The 23492-nt window shown below is 46.6% G+C and overlaps 1 protein-coding gene across 1 annotated transcript in view; it reads left to right on the top strand.

Annotated features, from left to right (window-relative positions):
- Positions 1-23492, top strand: part of LOC311135847 (protein phosphatase 1B-like) — a 53545-nt gene that overhangs the window by 6278 nt on the left and 23775 nt on the right. The window contains exons 2-3 of the mRNA XM_084169875.1: positions 16782-17639; positions 17812-17929. Coding sequence (XP_084026001.1) covers positions 16797-17639; positions 17812-17929 — 961 coding nt within the window. The 5' untranslated portion in view covers positions 16782-16796. The remainder of the gene's footprint in view (positions 1-16781; positions 17640-17811; positions 17930-23492) is intronic.

Genomic DNA, 23492 nt, shown 5'->3' with positions numbered 1-23492 from the left:
TTTAATGATGTCACCAACAGAAATGGTGTCAACTGTGAATAGCTCCACTCTGGCTGGCTCGCTATCCTCTGAGTGATAGAGCCTGTCTCCCCTGTCCAGATGTTGGCACACTGTTGACTGGAGGGCTCAGAATGACTCCTAGATAGGTGTCCAGTGCTGGGTCACTGGTAACGTTGAACAGGGTGTCTGTGGGGAAAGATAAGGAACGGGTCAGATAATTGAACTCAATCAACTGAACTCACGCAGCATGTTAATTTGCTTTGAGGGTTTTGCACCACCTATGCGTGTGTGTGTGTGTTGTATGTGCAATTCGGGGTGGTATGTGGAGCCCGGGGAGTCAATCTGATATTCACACCCTATCGCAGTGAAGGAAGACCCAAGCTCTCCCAAAGATAATACTTTTTCCTGTTACAAGTGTTGATTTTACTTTTTTCCCTCGGAACAACATGCCATCTAGAATTCATGTTGAAGCGGTTCCAGCTGGTTTCTGCCTGAACAACATTCCATCTAGAATTCATGTTGAAGCGGTTCCAGCTGGTTTCTGCCTGAACAACATTCCATCTAGAATTCATGTTGAAGCGGTTCCAGCTGGTTTCTGCATTGGAGAGAGATGAGCGAGACCTGCTTCAGGCCCGGTCATTCCTGGGAACTCTTTTGACTGAACCATTGGGAATAGGTCACTCAGTATGAGAGTCAGAATGTGTGATGTTTGACTGTGGATTTGTTTGCATGTGTGTAGGCCTATATTTGGATGATGACTTTAGGATCCACTCTTCATCTCAGGCCAGACTGTGATTTCATGATTAGGCTAGTCAGTGCCCTGAAGGGGTGTTTGCTCTGTAGGACTGATTCAGGATTTAGAAATGGCTCTCTTCATCTTACCATGAGGATGATGTGTTTTCTCTGTTGGGGGAAAAAGGGCTCTGATTCCCATCAATTAGGCTAAAGGCATCAGCATGCTTCAGTTCGGCTGCCGGCTAGCCAAAGTCGGCTAGGCGAACCGAACGAGTGTGCTCTCATACTCCTTTAAAAGACCTTCGCTTGAAAAACGAGATAAGTGGCAATAGTACTGTTTGTCCATCTTGAGACGCCGTAGCCAGTATACACTTCCTCAAAACAGTCACAATTAATCTACGATAACTCAAGGAATGTGTCATTAATTTTGATGTTTATGCAGAGGAGATCTACAGTTGAAGTCCAAGATGGCGTAGTAGTGCAGTCCTGTTTTTGTCGTGTGTCTGTAAATGGCCTGTAAATAAAAAAATGTATTTTTCGTACATATTTTCCTATCAGACTTTTCATCCTTCTACAAAATATACTTTCCTGCAACCCGCCTCACTCAATGTGGAACGGATTCTATTATTGACTTACCTTTTATCTAGAATCTCCAGTTGAAACTAGCTAGCCAGCTAACTAGCTACTTGCTATTAGCCACAGTTGCTATTTCACCCAGAACATTGGATTTTCTGCCGGAATAATTTAATCACTGGACATTAATCACCGGATCGCAACTAGCTAGCCGCAACCGAATGGGTGTTGCTGTTTGGCTAATCACCACTGCCCCCGATGCAAGCACCAGTTAGCCTCGAGCTAGCCTAGAGCCAGGCTCATATCCCGGCTATCTACCTCTAGGTCTACCGGACGGGAGTAGCCAGCCAACTAGCTACTTGCTATCAGCTACCGTTAGCGTTTTTTCACCATTGTCCGTGGCCTGCACCACCTACCAGCCAGCTCTAGTCTGGACTATTATTCGGCCAGTCTGCACTGTCTGCACAGCGCGTTATCGACCCAGAACATATCCGTTTTTCTGCCGGAATCACTGAATCACTGGACCTTTAACTCCGGATTCATCGCTACCAGCTAGCTGCAACAAAATGGACGTTGAGGTCTGGCTAATCATCCTGAGCTAGGCCCATCTCCCATCTCCCATCTCCCGGCTATCTACCTCTCTGTCAACCGGACGGGACCACCTAGTGTTGACACGGAGCCCAGCCGATCCTACACGACTGGTCTGCCGACGAAATCGTCTGATGAGGTAGATTTTACAACCGGCTTCCCGTTACGACGTTGACCACGAAGATTCCATCTGCTAGCCCCGGCCTGCTAGCACACGCTAGCCGTGCCCTCTTGCTCGCTAGTGCTTTAGCAGCCCCCGAACTACCTCCGAACTATCCTATTGCTGTTCACCGGACCTTATAACTCAGCTATACAGCTGATGTCTGCTGGACTGTTCCTTTTTATGGTACTGCATCCTGTTTATGTTTAGCCTCAGCCCAAACTGTGTCGTCATTACCAGCTGTTGTCTTAGCTCTCTCAAATTACACCTTGATTGCTTTATGCCTCTCTCCCTTGTCAATATGGTTAGCTTATTGTTGTTTCGGTTATTTCTAATTGTACTATTTCACTGTAGATCCCCCAGCCCAGCTAAACCTGCCTTAGATAGCTCCTTTGTCCCACCCCCCATATACGCGGAGACCGACTCAATTGGTGCCTCCAGTGATGCTATCTCTTTCATTGTTACCCAACGCTTAGGTTTACCTCCACTTTACTCATATCCTTGTCTGTACATAATGCCCTGAATCTTTTCTACAATGCCCGGAAATCTGCCCCCTTTATTCTATGTACCCAACGCACTAGAAGACCAGTTCTTAAAGCCTTTAGCCGTATCCTTATTCTAGTCCTCCTCTGTTCCTCTGGTGATGTAGAGGCTAACCCAGGCCCTGCAGCCCTCAGTATCACTCCTACTCCCCAGGCACTATCATTTGCTGACTTCTGTAATCGCAAAAGTCTTGGTTTCTTGCACGTAAATATCAGAAGTCTACTTCCTAAGTTTGAGTTATTCACTGCGTTAGCACATTCCGCCAACCCTGATGTTCTAGCAGTGTCTGAATCCTGGCTTAGGAAGGCCACCAAAAATTCTGAAATTTCCATCCCCAACTATAACATTTTCCGTCTAGATAGAACTGCCAAAGGGGGTGGAGTTGCAATCTACTGTAGAGATCGCCTGCAGAGCTCTATCATACTATCCAGGTCTGTGCCCAAACAGTTTGAGCTTCTACTTATAAAAATCCACCTTTCCAGAAATAAGTCTCTCACTGTTGCCGCTTGCTACAGACCCCCCTCAGCCCCCAGCTGTGCCCTGGATACCATATGTGAATTGATTGCCCCCCATTTATCCTCAGAGTTCGTACTGCTTGGTGACCTAAATTGGTATTTGCTTAACACCCTGGCCATCCTACAATCCAAACTAGAAGCCCTCAATCTCACACAAATTATCAACGAACCTACCAGGTACAACCCTAAATCCGGAAACATGTGTACCCTCATAGATATCATCCTGACTAACTTACCCTCTAAATACACCTCCGCTGTCTTCAACCAGGATCTCAGCGATCACTGCCTTATTGCCTGCATCCGTAACGGGTCTGCGGTCAAACGACCACCCCTCATCACTGTCAAACGCTCCCTAAAACACTTTAGCGAGCAGGCCTTCCTAATTGACCTGGCCCAGGTATCCTGGATGGATATAGATCTCATTCCGTCAGTAGAGGATGCCTGGTTGTTCTTTAAAAGTAATTTCCTCTCAATCTTAAATAAACATGCCCCATTCAAAAAATACAGAACTAAGAACAGATATAGCCCCTGGTTCTCCTCAGACTTGACTGCCCTTGACCAGCACAAAAACATCCTGTGGCGTACTGCATTAGCATCAAATAGCCCCCGCGATATGCAACTTTTCAGGGAAGTTAGGAACCAATATACACAAGCAGTCAGGAAAGCAAAGGCTAACTTTTTCAAACAGAAATTTGCATCCTGTAGCACTAACTCCAAAAAGTTTTGGGACACTGTAAAGTCCATGGAGAATAAGAGCACTTCCTCCCAGCTGCCCACTGCACTGAGGCTAGGAAACACTATCACCACCGATAAATCTACAATAATCGAGAATTTCAACAAACATTTTGCTACGGCTGGCCATGCTTTCCACCTGGCTACCACTACCCCGGCCACCAACTCTGCACCCTCCGCTGCAACTTGCCCATGCCCCCCCCGCTTCTCCTTCACACAAATTCAGACAGCTGATGTTCTGAAAGAGCTGCAAAATCTGGACCCCTACAAATCAGCTGGGCTAGACAATCTGGACCCTTTCTTTCTAAAACTAGCCGCAGAAATTGTCGCAACCCCTATTACTAGCCTGTTCAACCTCTCTTTCGTAACGTCTGAGATCCCCAGAGATTGGAAAGCTGCCGTGGTCATCCCCCTCTTCAAAGTGGGTGACACTCTAGATCCAAACTGTTACAGACCTATATCCATCCTGCCCTGCCTTTCGAAAGTATTTGAAAGCCAAGTTAACAAACAGATCACCAACCATTTCGAATCCCACCGTACCTTCTCCGCTATGCAATCCGGTTTCCGAGCTGGTCATGGGTGCACTTCAGCCACGCTCAAGGTCCTAAACGATATTATAACCGCGATCGATAATAGACAGTACTGTGCAGCCGTCTTCATCGACCTGGCCAAGGCTTTCGACTCTGTCAACCACCGCATTCTTATTGGCAGACTAAATAGCCTTGGTTTCTCAAATGACTGCCTCACCTGGTTCACCAACTACTTCTCAGATAGAGTTCAATGTGTGAAATCGGAGGGCCTGTTGTCTGGACCTATGGCAGTCTCTATGGGGGTGCCACAGGGTTCAATTCTTGGGCTGACTCTTTTCTCCGTGTATATCAATGATGTCGCTCTTGCTGCTGGTGACTCTCAGATCCACCTCTACGCAGACGACACCATTTTGTATACATCTGGCCCTTCATTGGACACTGTGTTAACAAACCTCCAAACTAGCTTCAATGCCATACAACACTCCTTCAGTAGCCTCCAACTGCTCTTAAACACTAGTAAAACTAAATGCATGCTCTTCAATCGAACGCTGCTGGCACCTGCCCACCCGACTAGAATCACCACTCTCGACGGGTCTGACCTAGAGTATGTGGACAACTACAAATACCTAGGTGTCTGGTTAGACTGTAAACTCTCCTTCCAGACTCACATTAAGAATCTCCAATCCAAAGTTAAATCTAGAATCGGCTTCCTATTTCGCAACAAAGCCTCCTTCACTCATGCTGCCAAACGTGCCCTCTTAAAACTGACTATCCTACCGATCCTTGACTTCGGCGATGTCATTTACAAAATAGCCTCCAACACTCTACTCAGCAAATTGGATGTAGTCTATCACAGTGCCATCCGTTTTGTCTCCAAAGCCCCATACACTACCCACCACTGTGACCTGTACGCTCTTGTTGGCTGGTCCTCACTACATGTTCATCGTCAAACCCACTGGCTCCAGGCCATCTATAAATCACTGCTAGGCAAATCCCCGCCTTATCTTAGCTCATTGGTCACCATAGCAGCACCCACCCGTAGTCTGCGCTCCAGCAGGTATATCTCACTGGTCATTCCCAAAGCCAACACCTCCTTTGGCCGCCATTCCTTCCAGTTCTCTGCTGCCAATGACTGGAACGAATTGCAAAAATCTCTGAAGCTGGAGACTCTTATCTCCCTCACTAACTTTAAGCATCAGTTGTCAGAGCACCTTACTGATCACTGCACATGTACACAGCCCATCTGAAATTAGCCCACCCAACTACCTCATCCCTATATTGTTATTTATTTTGCTCTTTTGCACCCCAGTATCTCTATTTGCACATAATCTCTTGCACATCTAGCATTCCAGTGTTAATACTAATTGTAATTATTTTGCACTATTGCCTATTTATTGCCTTACCTCCATAACTTGCTACATTTGCACACACTGTATATATATTTTCTGTTGTATTTTATGACCTTATGTTTTTTTTACCCCATATGTAACTCTGTGTTGTTTTTATCGCACTGCTTTGCTTTATCTTGGCCAGGTCGCAGTTGTAAATGAGAACTTGTTCTCAACTGGCTTACCTGGTTAAATAAAGGTGAAATAAAAATAAAATAAAAAAAGTAGGAAGTTTACATACACCTTAGCCAAATACATTTAAACTCAGCTTTTTCAGTTCTGCCCACAACTTTTCTATAGGATTGAGGTCAGGGCTTTGTGATGGCCACTCCAATACCTTGACTTTGTTGTCCTTAAGCCTTTTTGCCACAACTTTGGAAGTATGCTTGGGGTCATTGTCCATTTGGAAGACCCATTTGCGACCAAGCTTTAACTTCCTGACTGATGTCTTGAGATGTTGCTTCAATATATCCACATAATTTTCCTTCCTTCATGATGCCATCTATTTTGTGAAGTGCACCAGTCCCTCCTGCAGCAAAATACCCCCACAGCATGATGCTGCCACCCCCGTGCTTCACAGTTGGGATGGTGTTCTTCGTCTTGCAAATCCCCCTTTTTCCTCCAAACATAACGATGGTCATTATGGCCAAACAGTTCTATTTTTGTTTCATCAGACCAGAGGACATTTCTACAAAAAGTACGATCTTTGTCCCATGTGCAGTTGCAAACCGTAGTCTGGCTTTTTTATGGCAGTTTTGGAGCAGTGGTTTCTTCCTTGCTGAGCGGCCTTTCAGGTTATGCCGATATAGGACTCGTTTTACTGTGGATATAGATACTTTTGTACCTGTTTCTTCCAGCATCTTCACAAGGTCCCTTGCTGTTGTTCTGGGATTGATTTGCACTTTTCGCACCAAAGTACGTTCAGCTCTAGGAGACAGAACGCGTCTCCTTCCTGAGCGGTATGACTGCTGTGTGGTCCCATGGTTTTTATACTTGCGTACTATTGTTTGTACAGATGAATGTGGTACCTTCAGGCATTTTGAAATTGCTCCCAAGGATGAACCAGACTTGTGGAGGTCTACAATCTTTTTTCTGAGGTCTTGGCTGATTTCTTTGGATTTTCCCATGATGTCAAGCAAAGATGCACTGAGTTTGAAGGTAGGCCTTGAAATACATCCACAGGTACACCTCCAATTGACTCAAATGATGTCAATTAGCCTATCAGAAGCTTCTAAAGCCATGACATCATTTTCTGGAATTTTCCAAGCTGTTTAAAGGCACAGTCAACTTAGTGTATGTACACTTCTGACCCACTGGAATTGTGATAGTGAATTATAAGTGAAATAATCTGTCGGTAAACAATTGTTGGAAAAATTACTTGTGTCATGCACAAGTAGATGTCCTAACCGACTTGTCAAAACTATAGTTTGTTAACAAGAAATGTGTGGAGTGGTTGAAAAACAGGTTTTAATGACTCCAACCTAAGTGTATGTAAACTTCCGACTTCAACTGTAAGTTACGCAATTTTACATCTAAGATGTTTGGTGCAGTATTTCTCAATGAAACGACGTGCATGAAAACGAGTCGTCTCTCGTTGAATGACAACAGACTTTATTGAAGAATCCATAATGTTGACCAATCACCGACGAAGGGGCATAAACTTTGGCTCTGAACTTTGGTTTGCCTCGAAAAAAGGTGTGCCCGAACAGCTGAAAAAGCCTTCACCGAAGTCCAAAATGAACAAAACCCTCACAAAATGTTGTCATAATATATGCCTTAACAGTACACAACCCTAACAATGCCATGCACCCTTAGATCTGTTTGCCCACCTTTACTTCTCCTTACTTTCTCTGCTGATCTGACGACACCATGGGGCCAATCCTAACCTTTACAGTTAGTCTAGTCTCCCATTGACCTCAATGCATCACGTGGGAAGAGCAGTGCCATTCATCCCTCTCTTTGGGCTGGCCGCTGTTTAATCAGAGGCTAATCTGGCACTGCATGGATCCAATGAGTAGATTACCAAATCTACACTCAACAAAAATATAAACGCAACATGTAAAGTGTTGGTTCCATGTCTCATGAGCTGAAATAATAAATCCCAGAAATATTCCAGACGCACAAAAAGCTTATTTCGCTCAAATTCTGTGCACAGATTTCTTTATCCCTGTTAGTGAGCATTTCTCCTTTGCCAAGATAATCCATCCACCTGACAGGTGTGGCATATCAAGAAGCTGATTTAAACCGCATGATCATTACACAGGTGCACCTTGTGCTGGGGACATGGACAATATCTGCACCATTATGTACTATAGAGCCTACAATAAGTATCATGAAAATAGCTCAGTAGTATGACCTGACTTCGGACATTGGTTATTATAAGGCCCCTCTCCATATCTTGGAACCCTTTGTGTGCCTGCCTACCCCAGGGGGTGGGGTCACTCGTGGCCCTGTCCCGTCGTGGGATGCTCTCACTGTCACATCACATGGTGTTGATGGGACTGCTGGCCTGGATGATGCCATGCAAGCTTGACAGAGGGGAGCTCTGATAGTTGCTTGGCATCACCTCTGTGTTTATCTTCTATTTAGAATGGATGCCCTACCCTGGCATGGCCCATGATATGGTATAGAACTGAATCCAAGTCACCAGTGAGATGCTGTCAGGCTGCTAACTCCTAGGTACAGATGGAAGAAGGAGGCCGATGTTTCACCGACTGTAATAAATCTGAAGCATCCGGATGGAATTTCCTCTCCCCACCTGTGATGAGAGGAAGCCCAGTGGCTGGCAGTGGTACAATATAGAGTGAGACTGGGCCAACATTCTGCTGATTTTCCCATTGAAGAAAAGCCCTATCTCAATACAGTTTTGTTGACGTTACCCTTAGCTAAAGTTTTTCAAAGTTGTGAGTGTTAGGGCGAATTGCGTTATTGCACACACACACTTCACAGAGGTGTTCTCTAACAGAAATATGCTAGAACGGGCCAATAGGATCTTGCTAGCTCGTGCTTGGCTCTGCCCACCTCCTTGCTTGATCTGCCCACTATGCTTCATTTGCTCCCACTGAGAACGACACAAATTAACTATCTTGGGTTTTTATGAATATCATTGGCCTAGGTCTGCATGACCCTGGTGGGGATGTGATGGGCATATGAATAGGCTTGGGTTAGGGGGTGGTAACGGGAAAGAAAGGACCAGGGTGAATAGAAGAGGGAAGTCTCTCCCTATACTGGGAGAGACTTATTTTGCATCATGACTTTATAATCCTATGAAGGCTCTTCTAAGTACCAAGACCCAGTCCAAATCCCTCAGCAGGGCCTCCAGGTGGACCCTTTCCTGTAGCCAGCCCCAGTCCGGCTCACCCTGCCCCAGCCCAGCCCTCTCCTCCCAGCTGCTCCAGCAGATTTGTCTTTCATTTCTCCTAAAATAAAGAGTGGGGCATGTGCACAAAGAACACAGCTCTGCTGAGCGGCAGCTGGGCCTGCTCTGCTCCCTCTGCCAAGACCCTGCCCTCACTCACTCACTGACTGACTGACTGACCTGCCCTCACTGACTGACTGACTGACCTGCCCACACTGACTGACCTGCCCTCACTGACCTGCCCTCACTGACTGACTGACTGACCTGCCCTCACTGACTGACTGACTGACCTGCCCACACTGACTGACTGACTGACTGACCTGCCCACACTGACTGACTGACTGACCTGCCCTCACTGACCTGCCCTCACTGACTGACTGACGGACGACTGGGAGAGGAAATCAACTGGACACGCACACTAACGCACACAAATAATATTTGACATGTAACGTACAACTGTAGGCTATATGCTCCCTCTGATTAATGTAGCAGTCACACACAACCCTCAAGATACACATATGATCTTAAACAGTCAACGTTTCTCCCAAACGTTCAATGAATGATTGATAGTGAGAAAGTAGATAAGTTGTCCAGAACTTGGAACACATGTTAATCATTGGTGATGAATTGCTCTAAGGAAAAGAGGTATAACTGAATCTAAAACTCATTGTTGACAATAAACCCCACCAAGCAGGCTGTTCTTAATGTTCCTGGGGATATGTCTCTGAGCATGAGCTATTGCAATTTAATGTGCTCAGCAGTGCCGCAATTAAATAAATTAAACAGTGCTGTAATTAATGCATGGATATTCAGGTGACTTACTGATGTAAGTTGGGGGAGGTGGCACGTGAATCCAAGTGTTATTACCTTATGCTTTGTGTGGTTGTTCAAATACACTGGTTTACACTGAAACACCAGGATCAGGGGAAATAGTGTGACGACTGAAGTGTGTGTGTTCAGTGTTTATTTCCACAACACTCCTGTCATTAAAGCGAAGAAACAGTGCATGGTCAGGGGTTTGCTGTGCAGCAGTGCTAGAGCTCCCGGTCGCTATAGAAACCACTTGGCTGCCACTCCAGGCCCAGTAACCATAGAGATGGAACACATGACATCAGCCCCAGAGCTAGAGCAGTCCTGTGGTTACATCACTGCCACCGACCTCAGCAAGTGTTTTCTCTAGTAGTGTGTGGGAGAGAGGAAACATCTTGTAGTATGGGAACTCCAATTATATCACATACTGTATGTTTAGCAAGATGGGAATAATTGAATCAGAACAGTATGATCTGCTTTTTGAGATGGTAACCGGTTTACCTATCTATAGGCTAGTACTAGTATACTGATTTGAGCTGACATGCATCAAAGATGCCTTGCAGCCATTTACAGCACTGTGCAGCCAGTTTGCATTAGTTTTGTAACTGTATCCAGTCTACCTGCTGTGCAAGCGGAGGCTGATTGGAGAGTAATAGGGATCTATATGAGAGTCTACTATATTAGTGACCTCATTCACCGCTCTGATTCAACAGGGCTTGGGGCTTTGTCATAGCTGTAACAGCCAGGTAAAAAAATATCAAGCTAGAAATGGACAAACATGAGGATGAAAGACAGTGGGTGTTTGCTGTGGAACAAAGGTTTGTAAAGGCCAACCGTTTTGTCCCCACGATGCTCGTCAAAGGAAAACACTTCAAACGAACAACGCCGTCGCTCACTTCCTGCCCTTGACATAGGCTGGATTAAGTGTTCACAATAGTGCACTCACACATCCATAAGCAATGAGCAGGTCCGGTTTGGGGGGGCAGCAGACAGTGTTCTGTCATGCTAATGTCAGCGTGTGATCAAAGTGGGCAGAGGATGATGGAGTCAGGGACCAGGTGTGTGAGGGGGCAGGTGTTATTCTGTTGGACTGGAAGAACTGGGAAAAGCCAAGATAAATAGACGTTATGGACAAACTGGTCATAGCTGTTATACAAACAGAACACAGAGCACCCCTCTTGGAGTTAGGCAATACAGGGAGGCTGAGGGAGGGCTCTGAGCTACACATTGTCAGTGATGTCATTTCTAAGCCAGTCAGTCTCCTTCCTATGTACCCCAGCGCCAGGGTTAGTGTGTCTGCCTTGGCACACGGCTCTGCAGGGGGGAGAGGTTGCAGGAAGTGTCTTCCTCTGGTTGTCTCTGGGCCTGTCTGCCTGTGTAAGCTGGGTGAAGGGGACAGGAGTGTGGAGTGTAACCCAAACCCTGTGGTATTTATAGCCTGGTGTGAGTGAGGCGTGGTGGGCACAGACAGACAGGCACGCTGCTCCTTCTGTGACACCATAGGACAGACCACTGAGAGGACAGCCTAGAATGGTTCTAGCCGACCCACTCAACACCATTGTGCTGACCTGAACAGTACTAGCTCATATAGGCTAGTGTCTTTTCACATTGTACTGCTTGGTATAAAAAGGGTAAAAGGCTAGTAAAGTGGGTGTGTTACTGCGCAGGGTCAACTAGTAGCCTAGCTTAGGCTCGGTATGCAATGTCATTTGTGTTCTTCTGCATGTCAGTAGAATGACAGGTCTTCTGCAGCCGATGGCATGTTTTCATTGCCTCAGACATCAAGGATACTGACAGCCGAGATGTACTAAGCACCTCCGCCGAGAGTGTCTCAGACATCAAGGATACTGACAGCCGAGACGTACTAAGCACCTCTGCCCAGGGTGTCGACAGTCAATTTTTTGTTCATCACATAGCACAGATCGGCCTTCAGCCTTGTTAAAATACTCCAGACCAGAAGGTGGCAGTACCGTTGCCAAGCTATGTTTTGGCTTGTGCCTGCTTCTACATTTGTAGATGGCTAATGTTAGCTAACTAGCAAGCTGCGTGGTTGTTGTTGCTAGCTAGCTAGCTAGAATTTGTAGTAAGCCCATGTTTATTCTAGCCAGATGGCCACAACTAGATAACTAGCATAGTTAGCAACATTATAATGGATTCATTTTTTTATAAAGCAGCTGCCTGTTAGCTGTTGAGTCAGTTGAGTAGCTAGCTAGCTATGTTGTGCTAACTGACAAATGGCAACGCTAACCGCTAGCTTGGTGAAGCATTTAGTGTTGTGTACAGTGTGTGACTGCCTGTAGCTAGCTAACCAATGAGCAAGTGTACATTATCAAACCTAACAGAAAATGCTTCTTCAAGCACAAAACTCCTTAGCTAGATGTAAAGACTAGCTTCAGAAAAACAAGATGTATTATGCAGCTTTGTTTTATATTGACCAAAAATATAAACGCAACATCTAAAGTGTTAATCCCATTTTTCATGAGCTGAAATAAAAGATCCCAGACATTTTTCAAACGCACAAAAAGCTTATTTCTCAAATTTTGTGTGTACATTTATTTACATCCCTGTTAGTGAGCAATTCTCCTTTGCCAAGATGATCCATCCACCTGACAGGTATGGCATATCAAGAAACTGATTAAACAGCATGGTACACAGGTGCACCTTGTGCTGGGGACAAAAGGCCACTCTAAAATGTGCAGTTTTGTCACAGAACACAATGCCACAGATGTCTCAAGTTTTGAGGGAGTGTGCAATTGGCATGCTGACTGCAGGAATGTCCACCAGAGCTGTTGCCAGAGAATTGAATGTTAATTTCTCGACCAATTTGGCAGTACATCCAACTTGCCTCACAACCCAGACCACGTATAACCACACCAGCCCAGGACCTCCACATCCGGCTTCTTCACCTGCGAGATCGTCGGAGTAGGTGGTGGAGGGGGACGGAGGGTGCTGAGGAGTGTTTCTGTCTGTAATAAAGCCATTTTGTGGGCAAAAATTCATTCTGATTGGCTAGGCCTGGCTCCCATGTGGGTGGACCTGGCTCTGAAGTGGGTGGACCCCTGCCAATTAGTCATGTGAAATCCATAGATTAGTGCCTAATTTATTTATTTCAATTGACTGATTTCCTTCTATGAACTGTAACTCAGTAAAATCTTTGAAATTGTTGCATGTTGTGTTTAGATTTTTTTCAGTATAGTTAGGACTGCTGGAAAGGGGGTGGATTATTCTTTCTCCTTTTTGTTGTCAAGCCTTTTGGCTCCCCTCCTGCGGTGGTCCATGCTGACTGATTAGCTCAGTCAAGTTGTCGGCCCCTGATGGGGCAGGCCAATTCTACATGTTCTAAATGTCCGGTTTGACGGTATCAGGTCGGTACCCAGCAGGCAATGTCTTTTGTTCTAGCAAGAGAAGCAATGGCCTCATACTGTTCAAAATGCATCATACGGGCCAGATTCCTGTATTTAGATAGTTACATATCTTGAAAAATTGATTGCTGACATGCAAAACATTTTTGGACTATATCAACAATTGACTAATGAAACAAATCACAAGACAGTTTTTGGGTGGCGTTTTCCTTTCAGTACCTCTCGGCTGTCTGTTGTCTCAGTGTGTCTGACCTCCTCCACTATGCTTGGTGCGTGTTATGTTCTTACCGGTCTGGTTTGGCCAAAGGAATTTAAAGCTGCTCCATTCATAATCTTGGAGTAGGCCAGTGACTGTCTCTGGATATCACTAGCTAACATGGAGAGAGGAGAGCACCCTATGTTTTTACAGCAATGGGTCTCTACACTACACCTGTAAATGCTGCTATATGCCCACAGTAATGTAGGTCCAGCCGAAGATGGATGGCTAGATAGATAGATGGATGGCCTACTTCTCCGATACACTCTTGACACAAAATATTGGCTGGTCTTCTGATCAGAACATTCAGGCAAAGCTTAGATCGAAGGCACTGCTATGGTGCTCAAATTCAGATGTAAGGATTTAGATAGTTGGGCCTGTTTCCCAAATAGCACCTCTAACATTGTTGCCTCCCAAACAGAATGATAATCAAGAGATAACGAGCACCCCCAGCATAAGCATTATGTGCACAGACATATGCAGAAGAAAATTAAATGTCCCATGTGAAAAGGACTAGCCTAGCTAAGTGGAAAATATGTGGCTTCTTCGTCCACTCATTCCTGGGAGCTCTCCAGTAAATAGGTTATTCCCCATCTACCCCTAGTTGGCTAACCGTTGGGGCGGCCTTTATTTAGCCCAGCTATGTTGTCAAAACACACCTCAATGTGACTTTGGCTGGACAGACAGACAGACCGCACTATGGTGTGAGTGGCCCTGCCAGTGCTGGGTGACCTGCTTTCACCGCTGGACTACAGTGGTCAGACATGTCCAGAACTTTACATTTTAGTCATTTAGCAGACGCTCTTATCCAGAGCGACTTACAGTTAGTGAGTGCATCGATTTTTTCATACTGGTCCCCCGTGGGAAACAAACCCACAACCCTGGCGTTGCAAGCGCCATGCTCTACCAACTGAGCTACACGGGACTTTAGTCCTGCCTGTTGTGCTTTCAGTGTGGGGATAAAAGGTGTGAGGGAGGGACAGCCTGCCCTCTAACCTCTACAACTGGAGCTGGGCTCTAGCAAACAGGAATATACCGTATTTTCCGCACTATAAGGCGCACCGGAGTATAAGCCGCAGCAGCTAAATTGAATGATATTGAATGATGTGTACATATATAAGCCGCACTGGACTATAAGCCGCAGGTGTTTTAATGTTTAATTACCATATGTAAGGGTTCGTGCACAGAGGGGATTGTCGGGAAAGAGACAAACTGTCTCGCTCTCGTAATGTCTGTCTGTCTTGCTCTCGTTCTGTCTCTCGTTCTGTCTCTCGTACCACTCTCGGTTCCACTTTTACTTTTGCGCGCTACCTGTCTCACTCTTTTCCGGCCTCCAGCTTTTCCTGCTGGAGCCCGCTGCTTAAAGGTGGGGGGCGCGGACCGGTCATAGAGCCCATAGAGTTAAAGTTGGTGGACTGTAACCTGTAAAATCCATAGATTTAGGAGGTCTTCTAGTGGCCGTTAGCTGTAAAAATCCATAGATTAGCCGCACCGTTATATAAGCCGCAGGGTTGAAAAATTTGAAAAAAGGCGCGGCTTATAGTCCGAAAATGACGGTACTATGTAACTGCCTGAACTCTGTATAGGCCTATACTGGACAGATGGTCAAATACATGTCCGATATTTGCCCTTGATTTAGGCTAGTTCGCCCAGTAAAGTATTTGTAGAGCTGTGACGATACCAGTATCGCAATATGTCAAAAGTTAAAACACGAAGCAGACCAAACTCTTTGGCCCTTTAAAAACCTGCTGTATGTAAAATATAGTGTGCTATAGCTTGGAAAATAAAGAAATGTGACTCTGGATGACAACATAATGATGTTGGTTTCCAAAATAAGTTAAATCTGCTTCGTGTTTTGTTAATTTGCCACATTACTAAACAGTATTGCGATACTGGTATTGTCCTCAGCCGAAGTATTTTAATATGGATTTGACACAGGATGGTTTGAGAAATCAGCTCAATTGGCATAAGCTATATTATGAATGGCATATATCATAAATCACCTGGAACATCATCATTATGCCTGGCCAGCCAGGTGATTGTTGCTGCAATCATGCTGGTTAGGTATTCCATCTAGCCTACTCTGTTAGCTGTTGTGAAACCAGATGGCCGTCTTTGGCCTCTCAAAGCTAGACAGCTCTGTCCACTCAAGCCCCAGGCTTCACAGACATCCAGGGGCCTGCCCTGCTTGCAGTCTGCCCACCATTAAAACACTAAAGGAGACATTTTCATAGTGCAAAAGCAATGTTAATTTACCATGAACCTCATTGTAATCTGGCAGCACGATTTCATTAGAAATGTGTTTTCCCTAGCAGAGCTTTAAGAGCCAAGTCGTCTGAGTAGAGAAAATCCTGTCATCCCGCTGGGTGAGAGGTTTAATCTTTGTTACAGCGAGACCTACAATGGCTTCAGTCTCAGCTACTACCCCCCCATACCCACCCAGCCAATGGAACACCATACAGAATACTAACACTGCCCAGCCAGCTGAATACTAACACTGCCCAGCCAGCTGAATACTAACACTGCCCAGCCAGCTGAATACTAACACTGCCCAGCCAGCTGAATACTAACACTGCCCAGCCAGCTGAATACTAACACTGCCCAGCCAGCTGAATACTAACACTGCCCAGCCAGCTGAATACTAACACTGCCCAACCAACAGAACACCATATAGAATACTAATACTCCATAGGGTAATCAGTTGAGGAGTTGAAAAGTGCTGAATTTCTATTTGAAGTTTATTACTCAATTAGATTTGACACACTGTTCTCCCCTCCCCTGTCTCCCTCACAGTCTGGTGGGTGCTTCTCTTAGAAATGTCTCAAACTCTCAGAGCTAGAAAGCAGATTTTCTACATGATAAGAGCAGTAAATTTCAGACCTCTCCACATTAATTTTTATCTTCAATACTGAATGCAGTCTGGCATCCAAGACAACTATCTCATTGCGTGGGTTTAGTCGTTGGTTGATTCACATTCTCCATAGACACAGCAGCAGATGCAATGTGGGAGGCATCAGGAAACAAACCCTGTGTTGACCCCTATAGTGCTGCTTTAGTCTTTCACTTGTTGTTGCCAAAACTTTTATCAACATTACTTGAATACAGTATGTTGTGTTTTCAGCTGCTCTGTTTGGCCCATCTCACAAGTGGAATGAATGAGGTGTTTCTATTTTTGCATGCTCTAACCAGTCTCCTGATCTTCTCTCCTCATTCCCTTCCTCCTATCGCCAGGTGGTGGCCGAAGCCATGGGGGCGTTCCTGGACAAGCCCAAGACTGAGAAGCACAATGCCCACGGCGAGGGCAATGGTCTCCGTTATGGCCTGAGCAGCATGCAGGGCTGGCGGGTGGAGATGGAGGACGCCCACACTGCCACGGTGGGTCTACCCCAGGGCCTGCATGACTGGTCCTTCTTCGCTGTCTACGACGGCCACGCCGGCTCCCGCGTGGCTAACTACGCCTCTAAACACCTGCTGGGGCACATCATCACCCACAGCATGGGTCCCCCGGGCCCTGAGGGTGTCACCCCAGCCCCCGCTGTGGAGACGGTCAAGACGGGAATCCGCACCGGCTTCCTGAAGATCGACGAGCACATGAGGAACTTCTCTGACCTGCGTAATGGCATGGACCGCAGTGGCTCGACGGCCGTGGCCGTGCTGCTCTCGCCAGAGCACCTCTACTTCATCAACTGTGGTGACTCACGGGCCGTGCTCTACCGCAACACGCACGTCTGCTTCTCCACGCTGGACCACAAGCCCTGCAACCCACGGGAGAAGGAGAGGATCCAGAACGCAGGTGGCTCGGTAATGATTCAGAGGGTGAATGGTTCCCTGGCCGTGTCCCGGGCCCTGGGAGACTACGACTACAAGTGTGTGGATGGGAAGGGCGCCACGGAGCAGCTGGTGTCCCCAGAACCCGAGGTGTTTGAGATCGAGAGGTCCCCGGAGGATGAGTTTGTGGTGCTGGCCTGCGACGGTATCTGGGACGTGATGAGCAACGAGGAGCTGTGCGAGTTTGTCAAGTCCCGTCTGGAGGTGTCTCAGGACCTGGAGAAGGTCTGCAACCAGGTGCTGGACACCTGCCTGCACAAGGTACAGTGAGGCAAGACTGCTAGTCTGTGTGTGTGTGTTTTAGCATGTAGAAATGTTAAGGATGGAGGTGCGTGTTTGGTGCAGTTATAAAGGAAGCTCTCTTTCTTACTTTAGGGTCAGAGTTAACACATGTAATGACTCTCTTCATCCCTCTCTCCTCCCTCCGCTACAGGGAAGTCGGGATAACATGAGTGTTGTGTTGGTGTGTTTGCCAAACTGCCCTAAAGTGTCAGAGGAGGCGGTGAAGAAAGATACAGAGCTGGATATGTTCCTGGAGTCTCGTGTGGAAGGTGAGAATGACTGTACACATGACTCTTCCCCTCCATCCTGTTGTCTTCATCCAGGCTGCAGTCCCATTCTCTAGTACCCTTCTCTCCAAGTGTGCATTCATTCCCTCCCGCTGATGGAGCACAGCCCCAGTCTAAATGTATTACACTCCCTTCTGGGACACCCCTCCAATCCATCCCACTTTCTAAACAGCTGGGTATACCCCACCTAGTACCCAGACACAGACCGGTAGGCTGCCTGACTGACTGCCTGACTGGTGGTTGCTAGAGCTCCAGCTGGCCTATCAACTCCCACTGAAGCACATTCATGTCCTGACCCACATTCTCCCTCTTCCTCTCCTTCTTCACCCTCTGCTTCTCTTCCAACAGTCTCTGTCTCCCTTCTCCTCCTGTCTCTGTCACATTCCGCCTCTTTACCCTGTTTCAGATTCTCTCTCGCACTCTCTCTCTCAATTGAATTTCAATTCAAAGGGCTTTATTGTCATGGGAATCATATGGTTACATTGCCAAAGCAAATGAAATGGATAAACAGAAGTGAAATAAACAATAAAAAGTGAACAGTAAATATTACACTCACACAAGTTCCAAAATAATAGAAACATTTCAAATGTCATATTATGTCTATATACAGTGTTGTAACGATGTGCAAATAGTTCAAGTACAAAAGGGAAAATAAATCAACATAAATATGGGTTGTATTTACAATGGTCTTTGTTCTTCACTGGTTGCCCTTTTCTTGTGGCAACAGGTCACAAATATTGCTGCTGTGATGGCACACTGTGTGGTATTTCACTCAATAGATATGGGAGTTTATCAAAATTGGATTTGTTTTCGAATTCTTTGTGGATCTCTGTAATCTGAGGGAAATATGTGTCTCTAATATGGTCATACATTTGGCAGGAGGTTAGGAAGTGCAGCTCAGTTTCCACCTCATTTTGTGGGCAGTGTGCACATAGCCTGTCTTCTCTTGAGAGCCAGGTCTGCCTACGGCGGCCTTTCTCAATAGCAAGGCTATGCTCACTGAGTCTGTACATAGTCAAAGCTTTCCTTAATTTTGGGTCAGTAACAGTGGTCAGATATTCTGCCACTGTGTACTCTCTGTTTAAGGCCAAATGGCATTCTAGTTTGATCTGTTTTTCTGTTAATTCTTTCCAATGTGTCAAGTAATTCTCTTTGTTTTCTCATGATTTGGTTGGGTCTAATTGTGTTGTTGTGCTGGGGCTCTGTGGGGTCTGTTTGTGAACAGAGCCCCAGGACCAGCTTGCTTAGGGGTCTCTTCTCCAGGTTAATCTCTCTGTAGGTGATGGCTTTGTTATGGAAGGTTTGGGAATCGCTTCCTTTTAGGTGGTTGTAGAATTTAACGTCTCTTTTCGGGATTTTGATCATTAGCGGGTATCGGCCTAATTCTGCTCTGCATGCATTATTTTGTGTTTTTCATTGTACACAGAGTCTCAATTTGGTGTTTGTCCCATTTTGTGAATTATTGGTTGGTGACCGGACGCCAGACCTCACAACCATAAAGGGCAATGGGTTCTATAACTGATTCAAGTATTTTTAGCCAGATCCTAATTGGTATGTAAAATTTTATGTTCCTTTTGAATGCATAGAAGGCCCTTCTTGCCTTGTCTCTCAGATCATTCACAGCTTTGTGGAAGTTACCTGTGTTGCTGATGTTTAGGCCGAGGTATGTATAGTTTTTTTGTGTGCTCTAGTGCAACATTTACATTACATTTTACATTTTAGTCATTTAGCAGACGCTCTTATCCAGAGCGACTTACAGGAGCAATTAGGGTTAAGTGCCTTGCTCAAGGGCACATTAACGTCATTTAGCAGACGCTCTTAGCCAGAGCGACTCACAAATTGGTGCGTTCACCCTATAGCCAGTGGGATAACCACTTTACAATTTGGGGGGGGGGGGGGGGTTAGAAGGAACACTTTATCCTATCCCAGGTATTCCTTAAAGAGGTGGGGTTTCAAATGTCTCCGGAAGGTGGTGAGTGACTCCGCTGTCCTGGCGTCGTGAGGGAGCTTGTTCCACCATTGGGGTGCCAGAGCAGCGAACAGTTTTGACTGGGCTGAGCGGGAGCTATGCTTCCGCAGAGGAAGGGGAGCCAGCAGGCCAGAGGTGGATGAACGCAATGCCCTCGTTTGGGTGTAGGGACTGATCAGAGCCTGAAGGTATAGAGGTGCCGTTCCCCTCACTGCTCCATAGGCAAGCACCATGGTCTTGTAGCGGATGAGAGCTTCAACTGGAAGCCAGTGGAGTGTGCGGAGGAGGGGGGTGACGTGAAAGAACTTGGGAAGGTTGAACACCAGACGGGCTGCGGCATTCTGGATGAGTTGTAGGGGTTTAATGGCACAGGCAGGGAGGCCAGCCAACAGCGAGTTGCAGTAGTCCAGACGGGAGATGACAAGTGCCTGGATTAGGACCTGTGCCGCTTCCTGTGTAAGGCAGGGTCGTACTCTCCGAATGTTGTAGAGCATGAACCTGCAGGAGCGGGTCACCGCCTTGATGTTGGCGGAGAACGACAGGGTGTTGTCCAGGGTCACGCCTAGGCTCTTCGCACTCTGGGAGGAGGACACAGCGGAGTTGTCAACCGTGATGGCGAGATCATGGAACGGGCAGTCCTTCCCCGGGAGGAAGAGCAGCTCCGTCTTGCCAGGGTTCAGCTTGAGGTGGTGATCCGTCATCCATACTGATATGTCTGCCAGACATGCAGAGATGCGATTCGCCACCTGGTTATCAGAAGGGGGAAAGGAGAAGATTAGTTGTGTATCGTCAGCGTAGCAATGATAGGACAGGCCATGTGAGGATATGACAGAGCCAAGTGACTTGGTGTATAGGGAGAAAAGGAGAGGGCCTAGAACTGAGCCCTGGGGGACACCAGTGGTGAGAGCACGTGGTGCGGAGACAGCTTCTCGCCACGCCACTTGGTAGGAGCGACCGGTCAGGTAGGACGCAATCCAGGAGTGAGCCGCGCCGGAGATGCCCAGCTCGGAGAGGGTGGAGAGGAGGATCTGATGGTTCACAGTATCAAAGGCAGCAGACAGGTGTCTAGATGGTGTCTAGATGGAATTTGTATTTGTGGTCCTGGCAACTGGACCTTTTTTGGAACACCATTATTTTTGTCTCATTGAGATTTACTGTCAGGGCCCAGGTCTGACAGAATCTGTGCAGAAGATCTAGGTGCTGCTGTAGGCCCTCCTTGGTTAGGGACAGAAGCACCAGATCATCAGCAAACAGTAGACATTTGACTTCAGATTCTAGTAGGGTGAGGCCGGGTGCTGCAGACTGTTCTAGTGCTCTCGCTGAGATAGGTATATATATATATATATGTGTGTGTGTTGAAGAGGGTGGGGCTTAAGCTGCATCCCTGTCTCACCTCACGGCCCTGTGGAAATAAATGTGTGTGTTTTTTGCCCATTTTAACTGCACACTTGTGTGTGGATTTTATAATGTCGTACCCTCATGCCAAATTGAGTCAAATGCTTTTTTAAAGTCAACATAGCATGAGAAGACTTTTCCTTTGTGTTGGTTTGTTTGTTTGTCAATTAGGGTGTGCAGGGTGAATATGTGGTCTGTCGTACGGTAATCTGTTAAAAGCCAATTTGACATTTGCTCAGTACATTGTTTTCACTGAAGAAGTGCACAAGTCTGCTGTTAATGATAATGCAGAGGATTTTCCCAAGGTTGCTGTTGGGGTCAAATTTGTCTCCACTTTTGTGGATTGGGGTTATCAGTCCTTGGTTACAAATATTGGGTAAGATGCCAGAGCTAAGGATGATTTTAAGTATAGCCAATTGGAATTTGTGGTCTGTATATTTTATCATTCCATGTAGGATACCATAAACACCACAGGCCTTTTTGGGTTGGAGGGTTTGTATTTTGTCCTGTAGTTCATTCAATGTAATTGGAGAATCCAGTGGGTTCTGGTAGTCTTTAGTAGTTGATTCTAAGATTTGTAATTGATAATGTATTGGGTGAGCGGTATACCGGTATGAATGTGAATACCGGTATGACGTTGTGCCATGATATGGATTTTGCTGGTAAAACATCAGTATAGAGACAAAGTGGAGTCGCAATTCAAAGGCTCAGACATGAGACGTATGTGGCAGCGTCTACAGACAATCACAGACTACAAAAGGAAAACCAGCCACATCGCCGACGTCTCGCTTCCAGACAAGCTAAACACCTTCTCCACCTGCTTTGAGGATAACACAGTGCCACCAACGAGGCCCACTACCAAGGACTGTGGCCTCTCCTTCTCCGTGGTTGACGTGAGTAAGACATTTAAGCATGTTAACCCCCGCAAGGCTGCCGGCCCAGACAGCATCCCTAGCCGCGTTCTCAGAGCATGCGCAGACCAGCTAGCTGGTGTGTTTACGGACATATTCAATTCAAGATGGCCACCATTGTTCCTGTACCCAAGAAAGCAAAGGTAACTGAACTAATTGACTATCTCCCTGTAGCACTCACCTCTGTCATTATGAAGTGCTTTGAGAGACTAGTCAAGGATCATATCACCTCTACCTTACCTGTCACTCTAGACCCACTTCAATTTGCTTACTGCCCCCAATAGATCCACAGACGATGCAATTGCCATCACACTGCACACTGCCCTATCCCATCTGGACAAGAGGAATACCTATGTAAGAATGCTGTTCATTGACTATAGCTCAGCATTCAACACCATAGTACCCTCCAAGCTCATCATTAAGCTTGAGGCCCTGGGTCTGGACCCCGCCCTGTGTAACTGCGTCCTGGACTTCCTGACGGGCTGCCCCAAAGTGGTGAAGGTAGGAAACAACATCAACAACATGCTGATCCTCAACACTGGGACCCCACAAGGGTGCGTGCTCAGCCCCCTCCTGTACTCCCTGTTCACCCATGACTGCGTGGCCAACCACGCAAACTCAATCATCAAGTTTGCAGACGACACAACAGTAGTAGGCTTGATTACCAACAATGACGAGACCACCTACAGGGAGGAGATGAGGGCTCTGGGTGTGTGGTGCCAGGAAAATAACCTCTCACTCAACGTCAACAAAACAAAGGAGATGATCGTGGACTTCAGGAAAGAGCAGAGGGTGCACCCCCCTATCCACATTGACGGGACTGCAGTGGAGAAGGTGGAAAGCTTCAAGTTCCTTGGCGTACACATCACTGACAAACTAAAATGGTCCACCCACGCAGACAGTGTGGTGAAGAAGGCGCAACGAAGCCTCTTCAACCTCAGGAGGCTGAAGAAATTTGGCTTGGCACCTAAAAACCTCACAAACTTTTACAGCTGCACAATTCAGAGCATCCTGTCGGGCTGTATCACCGCCTGGTATGGCAACTGCACCGCCCGCAACCGCAGGGCTCTCCAGAGGGTGGTGCTGTCTGTCGAATGCATTACCGGGGGCAAGCTACCCGCCCTCCTAGACACCTACAGCACCCGATGTCACAGGAAGGCCATAAAGATCATCAAGGACTTCAACTACCCGAGCCACTGCCTGTACATCCCGCTATCATTCAGAAGGCAAGGTCAGTACAGGTGCATCAAAGCTGGGACCGAGAGAATTA

Source organism: Coregonus lavaretus (assembly GCF_964263955.1).
Source record: "Coregonus lavaretus genome assembly, chromosome: 1".
In the NCBI taxonomy this organism is placed as follows: Eukaryota; Metazoa; Chordata; class Actinopteri; order Salmoniformes; family Salmonidae; genus Coregonus; species Coregonus lavaretus.
The sequence above is the reverse complement of the archived record's forward strand: the minus strand, read 5'-3'. Positions and strand labels throughout refer to the sequence as shown.